The 19331-nt window shown below is 44.1% G+C and overlaps 2 protein-coding genes across 4 annotated transcripts in view; one reads left to right on the top strand and one right to left on the bottom strand.

Moving 5' to 3' along the window:
• LOC137657571 (diacylglycerol lipase-beta-like) overlaps positions 1-19331 on the bottom strand; it is a 227171-nt gene that overhangs the window by 62766 nt on the left and 145074 nt on the right. For all 3 annotated transcript variants that reach the window (XM_068391904.1, XM_068391905.1, XM_068391906.1), the window contains exons 10-11: positions 16311-16427; positions 15832-15966 (exon numbers count right to left, since the gene is read on the bottom strand). In XM_068391904.1, coding sequence (XP_068248005.1) covers positions 15832-15966; positions 16311-16427 — 252 coding nt within the window. The remainder of the gene's footprint in view (positions 1-15831; positions 15967-16310; positions 16428-19331) is intronic.
• Positions 16679-19331, top strand: part of LOC137657570 (diacylglycerol lipase-beta-like) — a 19818-nt gene continuing 17165 nt past the window's right edge. Inside the window, exon 1 of the mRNA XM_068391903.1 lies at positions 16679-16714. Within this exon, the coding sequence (XP_068248004.1) occupies positions 16679-16714 (36 nt within the window). The remainder of the gene's footprint in view (positions 16715-19331) is intronic.

Here is a 19331-nt window from a genome sequence, read left to right as displayed (position 1 = left end):
CCGCTGCCGATGAACGCCTCAGATAACATGACATTCTTTCAGACGTTCCTGCTGAATACCCCTCGTTCCTCAGGAGACGCTCGATAACCTCCACTCGTGAAGGCGAAGGGATCGAGGATTGTCGTGGAACTTTTGAAAGCGGGGCTGCCTCAGAAGATCCGGCCTGTCTGGAAGAGACCACGGGGGAAGGCACGCTAGTTCTTGTAGATCCGCGAACACTCTCTCTCTGGCCACCAGGGCGCTACCAAAGCCATCCTTAGGTTGTGAGCCGTCCTTACCCTGTTGAGCACCTGCCTGAGCAGCGCGAAGGGGGGGGGGGAGGCGTATACATCTAGTCTGTCTCACCGGTGTTGGAAGGAGTCTTCCAACGCCGCTTTTGGTTCTGGGACAGAAGAACAAAATACGGGGAGTTGTGCATTCAGTCTTGTTGCGAAGAGATCCATCCATGGCGAACCCCATTTCTGGATGATGAGCTTGGCTACCTCTGGATGCAGGGACCACTCGGTTCCCACCACTTGACCCATCCTGCTGAGTCCGCCGGCCAGGACGTTTCTTTTCCCTGGAATGAACCTCGCTGCGACCGTGATCTGCCCTGACTCGGCCCAATCCAGGAGTTCTAACGTGAGAACGCACATCTCCCTCGATTTCAGTCCGTCCTTCTTCTTATGTATGCTACTACCGTGGCGTTGTCGCATGTCAGTGCCACGATGTTTCACCGTAGTAGGCTGACGAGCTGTAGGCATGCCCTTCAAACCGCTCCCATGTTTATGTTTATGTGATGTGCTTCTTTACCTCCGTCCAACTGCTTCTTGCTGACTTTCCGAGGAGATGGGCACCCCATACCTCCTCGGAATCGTCTGTGAAGAGAAACATCTCGAGGGGCTCGGCTGCGAAGGGCATCCCCTTGAGGGTGTCCGTCCGGTCTTGCCACCATTCTAGGGCTTCTTTTGATTCCGGGAGAACGGGAACCACCTTGTGGGGGGATTCTATCTGGTTCCAGAGTCCCTTCAGATTCCATTGGATGTTCCTGTTTGAGCCTCCCTTGGGGAACCAGTTTCTCCAATGATACGAGGTGACCTAATAACCTCTGCCAGTCCTTTGCTCTCCTGGGTCGTCCCGATAAGAAGGGGCGGAGGATCTGGTCCAAGCTGTTCGGCCTCCCTTCCGACGGAAAGGCTCTCACTAGACGGGAGTCCAGGACCATCCCTAGGTAAGTCATCCTGGTGGTGGGTGACAGATGAGACTTCTCCAGGTTGATGGTGATGCCCAGAATCTCGCAGGACTGCAGAAGCTTCGCGCCTTGTTCCTACAAAAACTTCCTCTGAGGATGAAAGGAGCAACCAGTCGTCTAGGTAACTAATCAGGCGGATGACCCGTTCTTGAGCCCGCAGTGACACTGTTGCGAAGACCCTCGCGAAGACCTGAGGCGCTGTGGACAGTCCGAAACAGAGGCACTTGAACTGCAATGTCTGGGCACCCCATTTCACCCAAAGATACTTCCTGCTGAAGGGGTGAACTGGAATTTGAAAATAAACGTCCTTGAGGTGTACATCATGAAGTCCCCTTCCCTCAAGGACTCCAGGACCGACTTCGGGATGACCATCTTAAAGTCGGTCTTGCACACAAACTTGTTGAGGGCCGAGAGGTTTATGACCAGTCTCCAACCTCCCGTTGCCTTCTCCACCAGGAAGAGCCGACTGTAGAAGGCCGGGCCCGGCTCCTGTACCGTTTCCATTGCTCCCTTCTCCAACACCGTGGAGACTTCCTCTTGCAAGGCTGTCCTCTTCAAAGGGTCCTTGAGAGCCAACCACTCCGCCCGAATGGCTGGAATCAGGGGCGGAGGTTCTGCCAGAAACGGTAGCCTGTACCCTTCCTTTAACACTGTTACTGTCCACGGGTCTGCTCCGTGGCTTTTTCCATGCTTGTCAAAAATGTCTGAGGCATCCCCCCACCTGAGGCTTGGGCAGGAGTAGGGGGCCTCTCTCCCTATCTCCTGGAGGAACGACTTGTACGCTCCTACCTGGAGGCCGAGTAGGAGGGTCTAAGGCTAACTGTGGAGTCGAAGGTCCTCTACGGGGGGCAAGGCAAGGGAAAGATTACGTGTGCCAACTTCTACATCTGACGGCCGGACGGAGCCGAAGAGGCACTGGGCAAAGTTGTGGGGGGGGGGTGGCTTTCTAGTGGCCACTGAGGCAGGCCCTGGGGAGGCAATAGTCTTGTTCGACCAGCTAGGGGGAAAACCACTTTGCCTTCGTCACGGATGGAGCCGACAGGAACGGGGGTATCCGTCATGGGTCTACCCCCTCCCGGAGAAAACTGTGGGGTTTAAGTACCCTAGCATGTCAGTGGCCGCCTCCGATGCTTGGATGGGGCTGGCAGGGACGATGGCACGGCTGGATCCATCACGGATGGAGCCGCCGGGACGGAGGTAGCCGTCATGGGTGTGTCAGTGGCCACCTCCAATGCTTGGATGGGGCTGGCCGGGACGATGGAGCGGCTGGCTCCATCACGGGTGGAGCCACCGGGACAGAGGTATCCGTCATGGTTCTACCCCCTCCCGGGGAATCCGTGCGGTGTGAGAACCCTGGTATACCAGCGGTTGACCACGAAGCCTGAATGGAGCTGTCGTGGTACCGGGTATGGATGCCATGTTGCCGGGTCGAACCAGTAGCTGCCTCCGCTGGATAGATGGAGCTCCTGCGGGGATCTATGAAGCTGCGGGCTTCCCCATGTTGTCTGGTTGGTTCCTTCGTTCAGGACGGTCTATCGAAGAACCGGAGGCCAGGACAAGGCTGCCAGTCCGAAGGGGCGACTCTCTCCGCTGGGCGGGAGAAGTCGGAACCTTCGCGGACTTATGCCTGTCGACGGAGACCTGGTGCGAAGACTTCCGTCGATGATCTGGTCTGCTCGGGGAGACGTACCGCGAGGATGGCGAAGGAGCTCTAGGGAGCCAGCCAGTGAGGTCCTCTGCTGTACGGGGGAATTCAACCGTCGCGGCTTCGGTTCGTCCATCCTGTGGTGCTGTCTGATGAGCCCTATCACCCTCCTGTAAGTCTAGTCCTTCGCTGCCGCGCCAACCACGTTGTCGTCGTCGTCCTCCGTCTGGTGGCCTGCTTCTCTAGGCGGAATTCCACCGACGGATGCCTCCGTGTAAGGTTCTGGACGAAGGACGGGTATTGCCGTGGCGGCGAGGGCCTCCGTCCTATAGGCGGAGTCCTCCGTTAGGACGGGCATTGCCGTGGCGGCGAGGGCCTCCGTGCTATAAGCGGAGTCCTCCGTTAGGACGGGCATTGCCGTGGCGGCGAAGGCGTCCGTCCTATAGGCGGAGCCCTCCGTTAGGACGGGCATTACCGTGGCGGCGAGGGCCTCCGTCCTATAAGCGGAGTCCTCCGTTGGCACGCCCTCCGTGTCGCCGTCCGCGTCCTCCGTCCGGGGTTGATGAGTTGTACCGACGGGCGCCTCCGCACTAGGATGTGGTCTGAGGATGGGCACTGCCGTGGAGGCGAGAGCTTCCATCCTCCGTTTGTCTTTCTTCGAGGGGGACGAGGCTTCCGTGGGCTTGCCCGACGGAGGAAGCCGTCCCTGTCGATCGCTCGCATGAGCTGACTCAACGAGGCTGGCCGTCCGAAAAGGCGACTCCCTCCACTGGTCGGGTTGAGTCGTCTGTTTCGCGGTCTTACGCCTGTCCGACGAGGACCTTGGGTCCTTCTGCGGCTGGCAGAGGCCCTTCTAGGAGGACTGTCTCTGTTACGCCAACCCGCGGTGCCCGGGAGAGTAGTGTAGTCCGCGAGCTTACTGCGGGGAACGAGGACCCATTGCTCCTTAGGTGAGCTGCTCCTCCGGAGTTTCTTCCTCGGGGACCTTGATGGCCTCCTTCCATGTCGCGACCTGGAACAGGACTTGGAATGAGAACACCTTCTCCTGGACCCGCCGACGGTGAGTCTTCCTTCTCTGGGGCACCTTCAGCTGCAGAGGTAACTGAAAAACATGCCCATGATGCGGGCGAAGAGACAGGGACATTTTTACTCCACATGGGATCATCAGACGAGACGTGACCCGCGAGCACCAGGGCACCGTCTCTAGGACCCCCACTAACCTCACCTTCAGGCCCACCACTTGCCTGGAAAGAAGCTGCTACCCCACTATCATGAAGAACAGACTCCTGGGGAAGAGCCTCAGGCTTCTTCCCCGCAACGGACTTACCTCGTCCCCTACACTGGGTAGGGGAAGGTGGTAGATAAACTCTAACCGACGTTCCTCCTGGAGACGTCAAGGGCGAAGAGGTGCTAGCCTTCTTGGGCGACCTCTTGGAAGACTTCCTCTTCTTGGTACCGAAGCGTACCCACTGCACCTCACTCCACGAATCGCACTCCGGACATGTGTCCAACGGGGAACACGCTCTGTCCCTGCACGACGAGCACAAGGAATGCAGCAAAAAAGGATAAAAAGGACAAGGTTAACACGTGGGAACACAAAGGGGAAGCAGAGGAATACCACATAGGAGTCACACGGGACACAAAGGAGTCGGGGACATAAAGTCGCATTGAGATAAGGAGAGTGTCAAGATAATATCGCGACGCGACCAGAGAACTTACTGGGGACCGAGACCCAAGCTAGCAGGCTGCCTGACACGGGCCTAGCCTCAGGGCACGTTTCCTACCACCTGAGGTTAGACCTCACAGAAAACGGAAGTAGGGTAAACTACACAAAACTCTGGTTGGATGAGAGGAGATTCCAGGTAACTCCTAAGAAAGTAGTTCGAGGTTAGTTTCCGTGTTGGAACAAATTCTTATTTAAACTATATAAATGATAAGATGTTCTGAAACAAATGATAACTATAGACCTCAGGGCATCAGCTAAAGACCTCAAGGCATCAAAGTTAGTAGTATTAAACACTTGCTCTACAGCTGTACAGGTCTTATCAGAATGCAGAAAGAGGCCTAAGATCGGAGGAAAAATCAAAACATGCTTCTTAGCATCAATAATAAATTTAATGAAAGACTAAGTCAAAATTCTTTTCTCTTAATTATAAAATTAGAAAACACTTTAGTAACTAGTATGGTACAATAAAAAATGGTTCAATCCAAAATAGTTATGAAATCTAAAACCAATTTTACCTTTGGATGATTGGTCATAGATTCATTTATCTTGGAAGAGGATAATCATAAAATTCCATCAGCCAAATTAAATAAGTTCTAGAATTCTTCCTTACAGAACAATGCCTGATGACTCAATCTCCCAATCTTCATTCATGAATTCATGCACAGTAATGTCTTCTGCTTGGCTGTACCATGGGTTCTACCAAAAATTTCAGTTACCTATAAACTGATAAGGAGGGGAACTGTTCATTGGAATAAACCTTCTGCTTTTTGCCATGCAATGGTGACATTATTATCCAAATGTTTAAGATTATGAGTACTGTACTCCTTTTTTTTATCTCGTACAGTACTACACTATCTTCGTAAACCCTTTAATCCAAGCCGTGTACATCTCGTCTCGGAGCTTAATTAGCATTCATGCAGCTGTTGTAGTCTTTTGTGGTTTCTCCTGGCTATAACTAACAAAAAGCCAATTTACAGGTTTATCTATAAAGAGGTCAAAGGAAGAGATCATGAGAGTACTGTATAAAGATATTCATGTTGATCAACAGCAAATTGAGTGTGGGGCCCTCTCCAACAAAATATTTCTTTGTTGAAATGCTGGATTCTTTTCCACATGATGATAATGATTTAGACATTGAAGACTGTGAAGCCAATTCAGACGAGCCAAAATTTGCAGATGAATTGGAAGATATGAAAGAAATATCCCCAGCACAAGCCAGCATGAAGGAAGAAAATGCAAGAGGCACAAAATTTTTCTGGAAGAAGCCAGAGTGATGAATGGGAATGGGTTGCCAGTAACTTTCAACCAGGATCATTTGATTTTGAATAAAGTATAGCTGGAATTACAGAAGATTGGAGTATTAAGAGTTAATATTATGAATAAGAATATTTTTAGAGTTATTTCATAATGATTTAGTCGACTTGATTGTGAATGAGACCATCAGGTGTCAGAGCATTTTTTTTAGTAGAAACCAGAGGCAAAGTATCTCCTAAGCATATAGTATTAGGAGTTTTACCAAAGCCACATGTTATGAAATTAATTCCATTTGCGTTATGTGTATGTCTCATGTGAAAAATCATATTGTACACTACTAGGCAACCACAGAAATGATTGAAACTACAGGCATTAGATAGCTAATGTCATGAGACAACTTTTTACAGTTATTGTGAGTATGACATTTTAGTTGCAATGAATTTGAAATGAAGCTCTAGAAATAAAAATAAAAATGGTATTTTCATTATAAAATAAATTTTTGAACATACTTACCAGGTAGTTATATATATAGCTTACGTCCCAGACGTCACGGCAGAAAATTCAAAACTCACGCCAATCGCCAATTGGATAGCCAGGTGTACCACCCCTGCGCCCCTAGCGAGATACCTGGAACCATTCCACGATTCCTCAGATCTTCCATGCCTCTAGTCTCTAGAGGGGAGGAGGGTGGGAATTTAATTATATTTAACTACCAGGTAAGTATGTACAAAAATTTATTTTATAATGAAAATACCATTTTTAAACATATAACTTACCCGGTAGTTATATATATAGCTGATTAACACCTTTGGTGGAGGGTTAGAGACAGCCAATATAGTTGGAATTCTGCTTAAGAGTTAATAAAAACAAGCTTAAGGGTTCGTACCTGATACGGAAGCTGACTTCAATGATTCTCTGCCTCATTATGTCCGCTATCCTTATGAGATCCAGCTATCCTCCCAGGGGGCTGAAGACCTCTTAGGAGCTGTCAAACCGGTGTATATACCTCTGTGACAGAACCTCCTCCAATACCCAGTTCCGGGTGCTCTCAAGGAACAAAATTGACCACCTGACTAAAATCAAAGATTGTGGAAGACTGTCACAATCTCCAAAAACAACCATAAAAAACAAATAAAAGTTCCAAGAGAAGAAAAGGGTATTAGGATTATGGGAATGTAGTGGTGGATCTTTCCCCCACTACTGCACTCGCTGCTACGAATGGACCCAGAGTGTAGCAGTCCTCATAACGAGTCTGAACACTTTTCAAATAGTGTGAAGCGAACACAGATTTACTCCTTCAAAAGGTTGTGTCCATTATGCTTTGCAACGATATATCCTGTCTGAATGCCACTGACGTTGCTAAGGCTCTAACTTCGTGTGTCTTGACCTTTAGAAGTCTAAGGTCTGACTCATTGCAATGTGCATGAGCCTCTTTAATCAAAAGTCTGATGAAGAATGACAGGGCATTCTTTGACATCTGCAACGTGGGCTTCTTGACCGAGCACCATAGAGCTTCCGAATTGCCTCCCAACTCTTTCGTTCTGTCCAGGTAGAACTTCAGAGCTCTTACTGGGCATAGGACTCTTTCCAACTCCTCGCTAACTATATCCGAAAGATTCAGTATCTCAAAAGCCTTGGGCCAAGGTTGAGAAGGGCGTTCATTCTTGGCGAGAAAGCCTAACTGCAATGAACAGATAGCCTTATTATCTCGAAAACCAATTTTTTTATTAAACACATGGATTTCACTAACTCTTTTGGCTGTTGCGAGACTAACCAAAAACAGAGTCTTCATTGTAAGGTCCTTCAAGGAAATTGAATGCAAGGGCTCAAACCTGTCACTCATAAGGAACTTTAAAACAATATCCAGATTCCAAGCTGGTGAATCCTGGTGCCGTTGCTCTACTCTTTCCAACTCCTCGCTAACTATATCCGAAAGATTCGGTATCTCAAAAGCCTTGGGCCAAGGTTGAGAAGGGCGCTCATTCTTGGCGAGAAAGCCTAACTGCAATGAACAGATAGCCTTATTATCTCGAAAACCAATGTTTTTACTAAACACATGGATTTCACTAACTCCTTTGGCTGTTGCGAGACTAACCAAAAACAGAGTCTTCATTGTAAGGTCCTTCAAGGAAATTGAATGCAAGGGCTCAAACCTGTCACTCATAAGGAACTTTAAAACAATATCCAGATTCCAAGCTGGTGAATCCTGGTGCCGTTGCTCTGTTGTATCAAAAGATTTAATAAGTTCCTGTAGGTCCTTATTATTCGAAAGGTCCAGGTTTCTGTGCCTGAATACAGTCGTTAACATACTCCTGTATCCCTTAATGGTAGAGGATGAAAAGTTGCGCTTCCTTTGAAGGTGTAACAGGAAGTCAGCAATCTGAGCTACAGAGACACTGGATGAGGATACAGAGTTGACTCTACACCATTCTCTAAAAACCTTCAACTTGGATTGATAAACCCTGATGGTCGAAGTCCTTCTTGCTCTTGCAATAGCTCTAGCTGCCTCCTTCGAAAACCCTCTAGTTCTTGTGAGTTTTTCGATAGTCTGAAGGCAGTTAGCTGAAGATTTTGGAGACTGATGGTACCTTTGATGGGGTCGTTTGAGTAAATCTACTCTAAATGGAAGGCTTCTTGGAGTGTCTACCAACCATTCCAGTACCTCTGTGAATCATTCCCTCGAGGGCCAAAAAGGGGCCACTAGAGTCATTCTGGTCCCTTCGTGTGACACAAACTTCTGTAACACTTCGTAAAGGATCTTGAATGGTGGAAAAGCGTACGTGTCTAGATTGGTCCAATCCAACAGGAAAGCATCTATGTGGACTGCTTCTAGATCTGGCACTGGGGAGCAATAAGTCTCTAGCCTCTTTGTCTTCGAGGTCGCGAAAAGGTCTATGCATGGCTGACCCCAAAGTCGCTACAGACTCTTGCAGACTTGTTGATGGAGTGAGTGGACAGAATCTGACCTCTCCTGCTGAAGTTGTCTGCCATCATGTTCTTCTCCCCTTGAATGAACCTTGTAATCAGGACCACATTCCTTTCCTTTGCCCATAAAAGGAGATTCCTCGCAGTTTCGTAAAGGGATATTGAGTGGGTTCCTCCTTGCTTGGCACTGTAAGCCAATGCTGTGGTGTTGTCGGCATTGACCAGCACCACTTTGTTCAGAACTGACCCTTTGAAGCTGCTGAGGGCCAACAGGACTGCCAACAATTCTTTTTGGTTGATATGGAAGTTCTTCTGAGTCTCTGTCCACAACCCCAAAACTTCCAACTTGCCCAGTGTTGCTCCCCACCCCGAGTCCGAGGCGTCGGAACACAACACAAGGTCTGGGTTCTTTTGATCTAAGTGGTAACCTTCTTGGAACTTGTCTGGCTCGTTCCACCACCGAAGGCAGCTTTTGATGGATTCCGTAATTGGAATGCACATTGTCTCTAGGTCCTTCTCCTTGTCCCAATGGTGATTGAGGTGGAACTGGAGAGGACGAAGATTCAGCCTTCCTAGAGAGACAAACTGATCCAACGAGGAGAGGGTTCCCAACAGACTCATCCACTTCCTCGCCGAACACTTCCTTTTCCTTAGAAAAGATTGGAGTTTCAAACTGGCTTGTTCCATCCTTAATGGAGACGGAAAAGCCCGAAAAACCCGACACCGAATCACCATCCCCAAATAAAAAATCTCTTGTGATGGTGTCAGGAGAGAATTTTCCTTGTTGACAAGAAGACCCAATTCTTTTGTTAGACTCAAAGTTTTCTGGAGATCCTTCAGGCAGTGATCGTATGAGTGAGCTCTGAGAAGCCAATCATCGAGATACAAGGAGGCTCTGATGCCTCTTGAGTGGAGAATTCTTGCTACATTGAGCATAAGTTTCGTAAATATTTGAGGGGCGGTGCAGAGGCCGAAACATAGGGCTCGAAATTGAAAAAATTCCCCCTTGAATACGAACCTCAGATAATGCATGAAGCTCGGATGAATTGGGATGTGAAAATAAGCGTCCTGGAGGTATAATGAGACCATCCAGTCGCCTTTTCTTACTGCTGCAAGAACTGACTTTGAAGTCTCCATCGAGAACTTTGTCTTCTGGACAAACTTGTTTAGCGCACTTACGTCCAGGACTGGACGCCATCCCCCCGAGTTCTTGGGCACCAAGAACAGGCAGTTGTAAAAGCCTGGTGAATGTAAGTCCCGCACCCTCTCTATGGCCACCTTCTCCAACAATAGACACACTTGAAGTTGTAACGCTTGCCTCTTTGCCTCCTCTCTGTATCTGGGAGAGAGATCCACTGGAGCTAAAACCAAAGGAGGTTTCCCTATAAAGGAGATTTTGTAACCCTCCTTCAGAAGATGTACTAACCAAAGGTCTGCTCCCCTCTCCTCCCACGCTCGCCAGAAGTTGAGTAGTCTGGCTCCTACTGCCTGAAGGCAAAAGCAGTCAGACTCTGCTTCGCCCTGTTCTGAAGCCTCTCCTCTTTGCTCTTCTTCCATCGGGCCTGGAGCTACCCCTGCTGAAAGTCTTCCCTCGAAAGGGCTGAGAGAACTTAGGAAAAGGGGTTTCTTCCTTTGGTTTGCGGCTGGAAAATTAAGTTGGCAGGACCTTTCTTGCTGTCTTTGAGACCAGATCTTGTGTGGCCTTCTGAGTTAATGCGGACGAAATTTCCCTTATGAGTTCTAGTGGAAACAGCGAGGAAGACAGAGGAGCATATAACAACTCCGTTTTCTGAAAGCGAGTAACCCCCAGCGACAGAAACGAACACATCTGAGCCCGTTTCTTAAGAATTCCTGCTGAAAAGAGTGCCGCCAACTCATTAGATTCGTCCCACAATGCCTTATCCATACAGAACATTGTGGACTAAGCTAGAAGTATCACCTTCTTTAAAGAAAGAAACTTTCTTGCCCAAGGCTCCTAGAGTCCAATCAAGGAAGTTAAAAACCTCGAAGCCTCTAAAGACGCCTTTGAGCAGATGATCCAACTCCGAGGTAGACCAGAAAATCTTGGTCTTCCTCATGGCCGACCGACGAGGAGCGTCTACAAGACTCGAAAAATCTCCCTGGGCAGAGGCAGGAACTCCCAAGCCAAGAACTCTCCCCTCACATACCAGATACTAGATCTAGATGATAGTCTAGCTGGAGGAAATGCAAAGGCTGCTTTTCCTTGGTTTTTTTTGGACTCATCCAGTCTCCCATCAATCTTAGAGCCCTCTTAGAGAACCGTGACAAGACCATCTTGGTAAACCGAGACTTCCTCGACAACTTCCCAAGAGTGAATTCTGAAGGCGGCGAATGTGGGGCAACGGGTACAAAAGATTCTGGAAATTCCTCATTAAAAACCTTCATGAGTTTTTCAGATCTACTGAAGGACGAAACAAGTTAGAGTCGTCTTCTTCTGATACCTCCTCAAACAATTCAACAGGAGAAAGGTGATCGTCAATGTCCTCTTCTGGCAAAGCCCCAACGGGAGCAACGACATTTTTTTCAGGATCCATCTCCTGAAGTTCCTGACTTCTGACAGCAAAAAAAAACCTGGATCATCACATCTGTCGCCTTGTAGATCTAACGCTTGACGCTCAGCTAAACGCTCGCGATCAAAGCGATCGGAACTAACGTGTTCCTGATCATGACATCTGATAATACCAGTGTCATCGCGAAGTGCGTGGTTCTCATCCTCATAGTCAAGTCTCACTTCTTGACTACCAGCAAAACGGGAAGATGTTCGCCGCTCGGTGTTACGTTCTGTATAACGCTTGACGTCGCTTCCTGACTGGCGCTCAGCGCCGCGTACCGCTTGACGCTCGACATCCTGCCTGGCTGCTTGCCGCCCAACGTCGCATCCTGGAGAACGCTTGATATCGCGTCTTGTTGGACGGTCAACATCCTGTTTTGTAGGACGTTCGACGTCTCGTTTAGCAGGACGCTCGACGTAACGTTTTGCTGGACGCTCGAGCTCACGTCCTGAATGACGTTCACCTTTACGCTTAGAAGGACGTTCAACGCCTCGCTCTACAGAACGCTCGACGTTACGTCTAGCTGGACACTCAATGTCGTTCTTTGCTGAACGCTCAAGATCAAGTCCTGAAGGACGGTCAACGCTATGTCTAGAAGGACGCTTGGCGTCTCGTACTGAAGGATGCTCGACATCACGAAAAACTGCACACTTAACGTCATGTTTAGCTGGACGTTCAGGAACACGTCCTAGAGGACGTTCCATGTCGCGTTGAGAAGAACGCTCGGCATCTCGAGACGAAAAGACGTTCGTCGTCCAAAGCCTCTTGACTGACAGCCTTAGGCCGCCTGGCGTCCAGAAGAGAAGCTTCCCGTCGTTCAGGATCCAGGCCTGTTACACTCTTACCGTCCGGAGCTTGGTAACTGCATGAATGAAGAGAGCCTTTGTTGCATCTCTTGTAGCATATTAAAGTTCGGATCAACTCGTTGCGATATCGGGGACGTCATGTCTATCGCAAAATCACTCTCCCCACCACTCATAGAGCAATCAGAGCGTCCAGATGCTGACAACCAGTCTGATGGCTGCGGAGGAGCATGAACCGAGGTCATGCCTAGTTCTGACAACTGATCAGCAAGCGAAAGATTCTTGGCAGAATCCGACGTCCTAGCAGGACGTTTAGCAGGAGAGCACTCAACGGAAGACGGAAACCTCTCCGGACTGCTCCAATGGCTACAACTAGGAGCTTGCGCTGTGCTAGTGGGACGCTGGTTGACTTTATCAAAGGTCCTCTTGAGAGGTCTGGAAGCTTGACGCCAGCCTCTTTTAGGTACTGCGTTATACGAGGACGACGAAACCAACTTAACCTCACCTTTCCTATGGTGAGGGCGAACGTCCTGTGAAACGTCAACAGGTACGTTCGAGGGGACGTCTGCTCGGGAGCTAAAGCCTCTCGTCTCCTTTTGCCGTTCGACATTCCTTCTCCCAGGGGTTGGGGAGCTTGGAAGAGGTCTAAGACTAGGAGAACGACAGGCCCGAGCAGGCGCACCCTCCACTACACTAAATAACTTCACTGCACTTCTAGCACTGTCACCCTTTAACTGCTTCACATCGGACATAAGCTCCGTCCTGTCCGCCGCGAGCGATTCAACCTTAGCGCCCAGCGCTTGAATCGCCACCAACATATCTTTAAGCAAAAGCTCATTAGCAGTAACAATAGTGGGCTCAGAAACTACCACTACAGGGGAAGGATTAGGTTCAGTGACACGGGAAGAGAAAAAGTCTTTTGAAGAACGAGAAGAACTTCGTCTCAATCTATCTCTTTGTAGTTTACGCCTATAGCGATCAAACTCGGATAAAAGAATGCACTCATCACACCGACCACCCAACTCACATTCTTCACCTCTGCACTTAACGCAGAGCGAATGGGGATCAAGAGATGCCTTAGCCATTCGGGTCTTACACCCACTCGCACACATCCTAAAAGTTATAGGGGGGGTGGCCATTTTGAAAATTTAATGAGAGAAATCAACAAGCAAGGGTAAAAAAATCCAAATCCAAACGTAATCCAATAATATCCAAAAGCAAAATCAAACAAGTGCGAGTCAAAACCAAGGTATTGTACATTACCAAAGAAAACAGCAAAAAATCAGGTAATTGTCAAGTAGAATATCCAACGATAGGAAGATCTGAGGAATCATGGAATGGTTCCAGGTATCTCGCTAGGGGCGCACAGGTGGTAATACATGGCTATCCAATCGGCGATTGGCGCGAGTTTTGAATTTTCTGCCGTGACGTCAGGGATGTAAGCTATATGTATAACTACCGGGTAAGTTATATGTTTAAAAATTATCATGTTCATTACCTACATAATAAATTCAAGGAGAGAGTTTAGAGGACAGTGGAAACCCTTTGTTTCCGAGAATAAGACAGGTAGTTGTCTGAGAAGTCTGGTTTTGTATAGCTAACTTCTCAAGCACTCCAACATCAGAGGCCACAGATCTGTGAACAACTCTTTTTGTGGTCAAAATGGAACTGCCAGCATCATCCTGCTGTTCATAGAAATTGTTTATAACCTGACAAATCATGGTGAACAGTAGAAAGGTATAAAGGTCAAGATTTTACCAATTTTGTAACAGTATCTGCCTTCCATGCTAAGGGATCCATAACTGGTCAACAGAACACCTTTTATGTGTTTATACAGTGATTTTAAAATAAATGCCTACATTTTGTTAGCACAATCACTTACAAATATTCTAGACATACTGACAGATGTAAAGACCATTCGTTTTGAAAATTTTCATTTTCTGATTTTCCTGCTTAACTGATCTGGTAAGATATTTGATTTTTCAGGAATGTATCGAGGAGGAAGGCTTATTCCTCTCAAATTTGTCCACGTCAATAGCACCTATGCTATCTGATATAGGAATTGAGACCTTGCCCTCCCTTGGTTTTGTATGCAGGTCAATGCTGTTGTATTGTCTTAAAAAATTTTCTACCACAAGTGGTTCCTAACTCTAAAGGACCTTGAGTACATCTATAAGCTCCAGTATATTGATATGAAGAGCTGGTTCCTGCAACATACATTTCCTTGACAGATGTACTGTACAAGATATAGAAGTGCTTCCCATCCTTCCTGTGAAACCTCTGTGAACACAGCAAGGTCTGGGATTTTCATTTTAAAGGAAACCCCCTGGGATAACCCCCAGTGATTCTCCCACCAACTCAGCAATTGACCTACTGTGATTGTCTCACTAACTCAGCAGTTGAAGTTGGTACGTCATCACTGGAATAGAGATTGTGCCTAGATTGAATATTGCTCCAATTTAGATTTAAATAAAAATGAAAGCTACAATATTTAGGCATCCCTTACGAATAAATTTCTCTAAAGAACTCATGGTCCCTAAAAATCTTTTCCACATCAAAACTGACAGACTTCATTCTTTTGAATCTTCTCAACAGTATAAGAAAAGATTAAAAACTCTTTTCTGATGAAAAAACCCAACAAAAAAATGTACCTATTATCATTCCCAAATATAAAATCTTATGAGTTATAACCAGGAGGGACTCTGAGCCTCAAAATCCTTAGCCATTTGGAAATAGTTTCTTCTAGCAAGTGAAAAAAAATTCTTGACTAGTCTGACAGTTTGCCTTAATCACCAAATTTGGAAAACACAGATGGCAATCTCAATCACCTTATAAACACAAACAATAGAATAGATGCATATTCGCTATTTGTATTTAATAATGCAATACTACTATTAGAATATTACAAGCATTATCACTGGATACAGCTAAGTTAAACATCAATTTTATAAAATTCTCTTTTCTCAAGTACTGTACAGCTGTACTTTTTTAACACAATAAATGGACATATAGTTTGGTCAATGGCATAAACTGGCTGAGCAATACATATGCAAATTTTATATCTTGCATATAATGTGGCCCCTTTTGAATTAGCTTTACAATCAGGTTTTCAAAGGTAACATGATACTCTTGTATATACAGTACTTCTTCTTAAGGTGACCTACAACGCCACAAAGACACGGTTGTTTATCTGGATTTGGGCCGTTATATCCAAAATCTATACTAATGGGTCTGACATTGCGAGATTCTATTGTATTTAATTTTCCACTGCTCTTGATAAGGTAAAAGAAATAAATAAATTAGACTGCAAGATAAAAAAAAATACAAGGGAAGGCAATACACAACTAAACTAATATGTAATTCATTGTTTGTTGCTTAGTTATTTGGTACTTGTTACCCTCACTTGTCTTCTGGGTAAATGGCAGGAGCGTGGGGGTTTAACGGTCCCAAAAAGGGGGTAAATAGCAGTAATAGAGAAAAAAATTCTAATATCTATTTTCAATCTGAAATCGTGAAGTAAGCACTTCTGAATTAACAGCCTTTTACTATTCAAAGGCAAGTTGTTTCATGGAAATAAATAAAATGAATATTAAAACAGAAATAGTTCTTTTACAAGGACAGAATTATTGTTAAAAAAAATTTTGGAGGAAAAGCCACAATTGTTAAAAACTTACGTAAGTGTACGATCCTGAGGAGTTATCAAGTAAAGGACGATCCTGAGAGGGACTTTCTACATTGCAAGATGTATTTAATGATGATGATGATATCCCAAACAACATGTACCAGCAACCTTGAGCCAAGACACGATACTGCCAAAATATTTGACAGTATTAGCATTCCTTAATTTTGTTAAATGAGGACTCAATCTTTATACACTATGAGAACTTAAACAACGTGCATGTTATTTTTCCATAGAATTCAAGAAAGTTTCTATTTTCTAACATTTTACATTTCATGACTTCAATTTCATGACAGGAGTTTTGCATGCAGTATTGAAAAAATTACTAGCTTTACAGTCACAGCAAATGAAGCACAGTATATCTTGTCTACTCAGAGTGCAAACTATACAATTTTAATATTTGAAGGAAAGCTGTAAAATTATAATAAAACATCTGAAACACTTGTAAACAACAAATATGATGAGTATCTTTACTTTTGGCTGCTTGCATGTGTCCAGAACACACATAATCTTATGACGAAGATCATGTAAAGAATTAAGGGATAATCTTGGAACTAAATCATCCCCAACAATCACGGACATCACAAAACTCTGAAAAATTAAAACATCATTATACTTTGACTTCAAAAATATAGAAATAAAAAATAAAACTAAAGTAAATACTAATGGGCTATGAACATTAAGTAATGAACTCTTACTAAAAGCAATTTGACAAAGTACAGTACATTAGTGCAATGTTCAGCTTGTAGTCACTAAATTGTTTGAAACAGGTCTATTTACTAAAAAAAGTCCCATGAATTTGCAATTTTAATCAATACATTGGTCAGTTTTCTAAAATTAGGATGAAATATGTACAGGGTCTTCATAAATATTATAAGGTAAGCAGCCACTACATAGACAGCTTATCATTAATATTGAAATAATTATTCAGAGGGAATTCAGTCGTCATAAAAAAATATGAGGGTCAAACTATATTTGCCAATTTCTCAAAGTAATAGTTTTGGGTATATGTTGGATTTTCAGTTACAGTATACTGTATAAGATCAAAGTTTGGACAGCTTTTCCAATTATATAAAGAGCAAATGCGCCTTAACTGAAAAGACATAAAACTCATTATTGCAAGGCCTCAAAAATTCACTTATATAATAGCAGCATTTGCTTCAACCCAGTTCTACTGGAAGGAGGCTCTTCAACCAGCCATCATTAGACCATTCTTGTAAAACAGAAATCCCGGACTGTGCTTTGATGAGAAAGATAAAAAGTAATAGTGCTGCATTCACAGTTTATTTATATAAGAGCAAATAAAAGCATTCAGTTACAAAAGAGTGAAGTGGGTTTAGGAGGCATAATGTTAAGTTAATTGTAAAAGCCCCTCTGTAATACAGTAGTGTAATGGCTTCTGTCTTTTCCATTAAGAGGCTATCCTTTATTCACTGTTATATAACTGCAAATTCTACCCAATATTTGATGTTAACAGTTGCTTTTATGATTTTTCTCAATTCTCTGTCATGAATGAGTTACCCAATGGTTTTATATTAATGCAGTACAGTATAAGGTTATAGGGGGTTTGGGAGAGTTATCAAAAGGGGATAGCAAATAATCCTGGAATTTTAACATTCACTAGTATCTAACCACCCTAATACTAAAGGGAAACTGTGCTATCCTTATTGTTATTATCATAAAAACAAGTGTTAAAACATGAGGGGTTAACTCCAGAATAACACTTATATAACAATAGCTAAGAAAACTTAACATTTTACTAATTGTATTACCATCATTCTGATTAAATATTTTAGTATGATTTGCAAAATTTGAAGCCAAATCGATCCCTATTATTCACGGTTTTTCCAATGACAAAGTCAGAAATAAACATTACCAACATAATTATCCTTAATTCACTACTCTACTTAAACCAAATACAAAATGCTAGGTAATCCATCATACATAATTTCCAAGATGTATAACATTAAATTTTCTCTGGCCTATGTATTCATTAAGGATATGACAGTAATTGAATACCAAGAATCAAAGTCATGTCAGTTCCATATCATTGAATGGTGTTGAGGTTTGTCTTATAGTGAGACAGGAAAACTAGGATACAAGATTTGTAGAGTATGGTGGCATGCTTCTTCTGCCCCATTTTGATTCCCAGTAGCCTGTTTACAGTTGAGTGTACTGGTACACCTGCTAGAAAGAAATCAGTGCCCTCTTCCTTAATCAAAACCTTTAGTCCAAAGTTCAAACTCACAGGGAAATTCCTTACCTTAGTAGCTAAGCAAATTCTTTGGAAACACAACCCACCAGGTGGAGGAAAAGGCAAAACATCTCAGACCAGGATATTGTGGCCTCATCATTGCAGCCAGGACAACAGCCGTGCCAGCACCTAAACTGTGACCTACAAAACAAAAGTTAATGTACAATAAGCAAATTATAAATCCCCAGTTAATACACATAATAAAACATCATCAATTACACTATATTTATATATACAATAAAAAAAGAAAAAAAAGTATATATATATAATATATATATATATATATATATATATATATATATATATATATATATATATATAATATATATATATATCTTTAAATATCACAAGACAGTTATAAGTTAACTGGCTATTTTCTAACATTAAAAAATCTTTTAATGATGCCAAAAAAACTTTGAGATACAAACATACTATTAAACTGATCAATTAATATCATACTGCACCTTCAAAATAAAATATATTAATCATCAAAAGGTTAAAATAAAAGCAAAGTGTCATTCCTTTATCAATGCAAAAATACTGAGGCCAAGGCATTAAAATTTCATTTTTAAATCAGGTCATACTTAAGTACCTGTAAAAAAAAACTACTGGAACTGAATACCTTTAAGCTCATTACTTGCACAGAGTCTAAAGAGTGCAGAATAATATTTACAGTAAATACTTATCTTCAGACAGATGGGCACAACTAGGTTCTGGACAGCTAGAAATAAAATGGGATTTTCATAATAAAATTAATATTAATAATACTTACCTAGATAATTTAGCTAGCCCTGAATCTCCAAAAGCTTTAACCACATTGACAATCCTGCTATCTCATATTCTGTTACCTCGCTGGCCACATTGCCGGTTGAACCAGCTATCCAATAACAGTGTCAGTCAGTTGTGACCTAACAGCTGTGGGGAAGGATGAATGGGACTAGCTAAATTATCGATATTAATTTATCATGAAAATTCCATATTAATAAACATTACCTTAGGATAATTTATTTAGCCCTATTATCCACAATGAAGTAGAGGAGGGATCTAGAAAAATTTCTGATTTTAGACCGATAGAATAGGATAAACAAGAAAAAACGCGAGAAACCAACAAATGAACTCAAGAACTTAACCTGGTTTGGCCAACAAACCAAGACAGATAATTGGATCGACTGATCTACAGCAAAAGACCAAAGGGTAATTGTCTAAACAAAACTATGACAGCAACAACTGTGCAAGTGCTA

This window comes from Palaemon carinicauda, chromosome 18 (genome assembly GCF_036898095.1).
Source record: "Palaemon carinicauda isolate YSFRI2023 chromosome 18, ASM3689809v2, whole genome shotgun sequence".
In the NCBI taxonomy this organism is placed as follows: Eukaryota; Metazoa; Arthropoda; class Malacostraca; order Decapoda; family Palaemonidae; genus Palaemon; species Palaemon carinicauda.
Note: the sequence above shows the minus strand (reverse complement) of the source record. Positions and strands in the feature narration are given on the sequence as shown.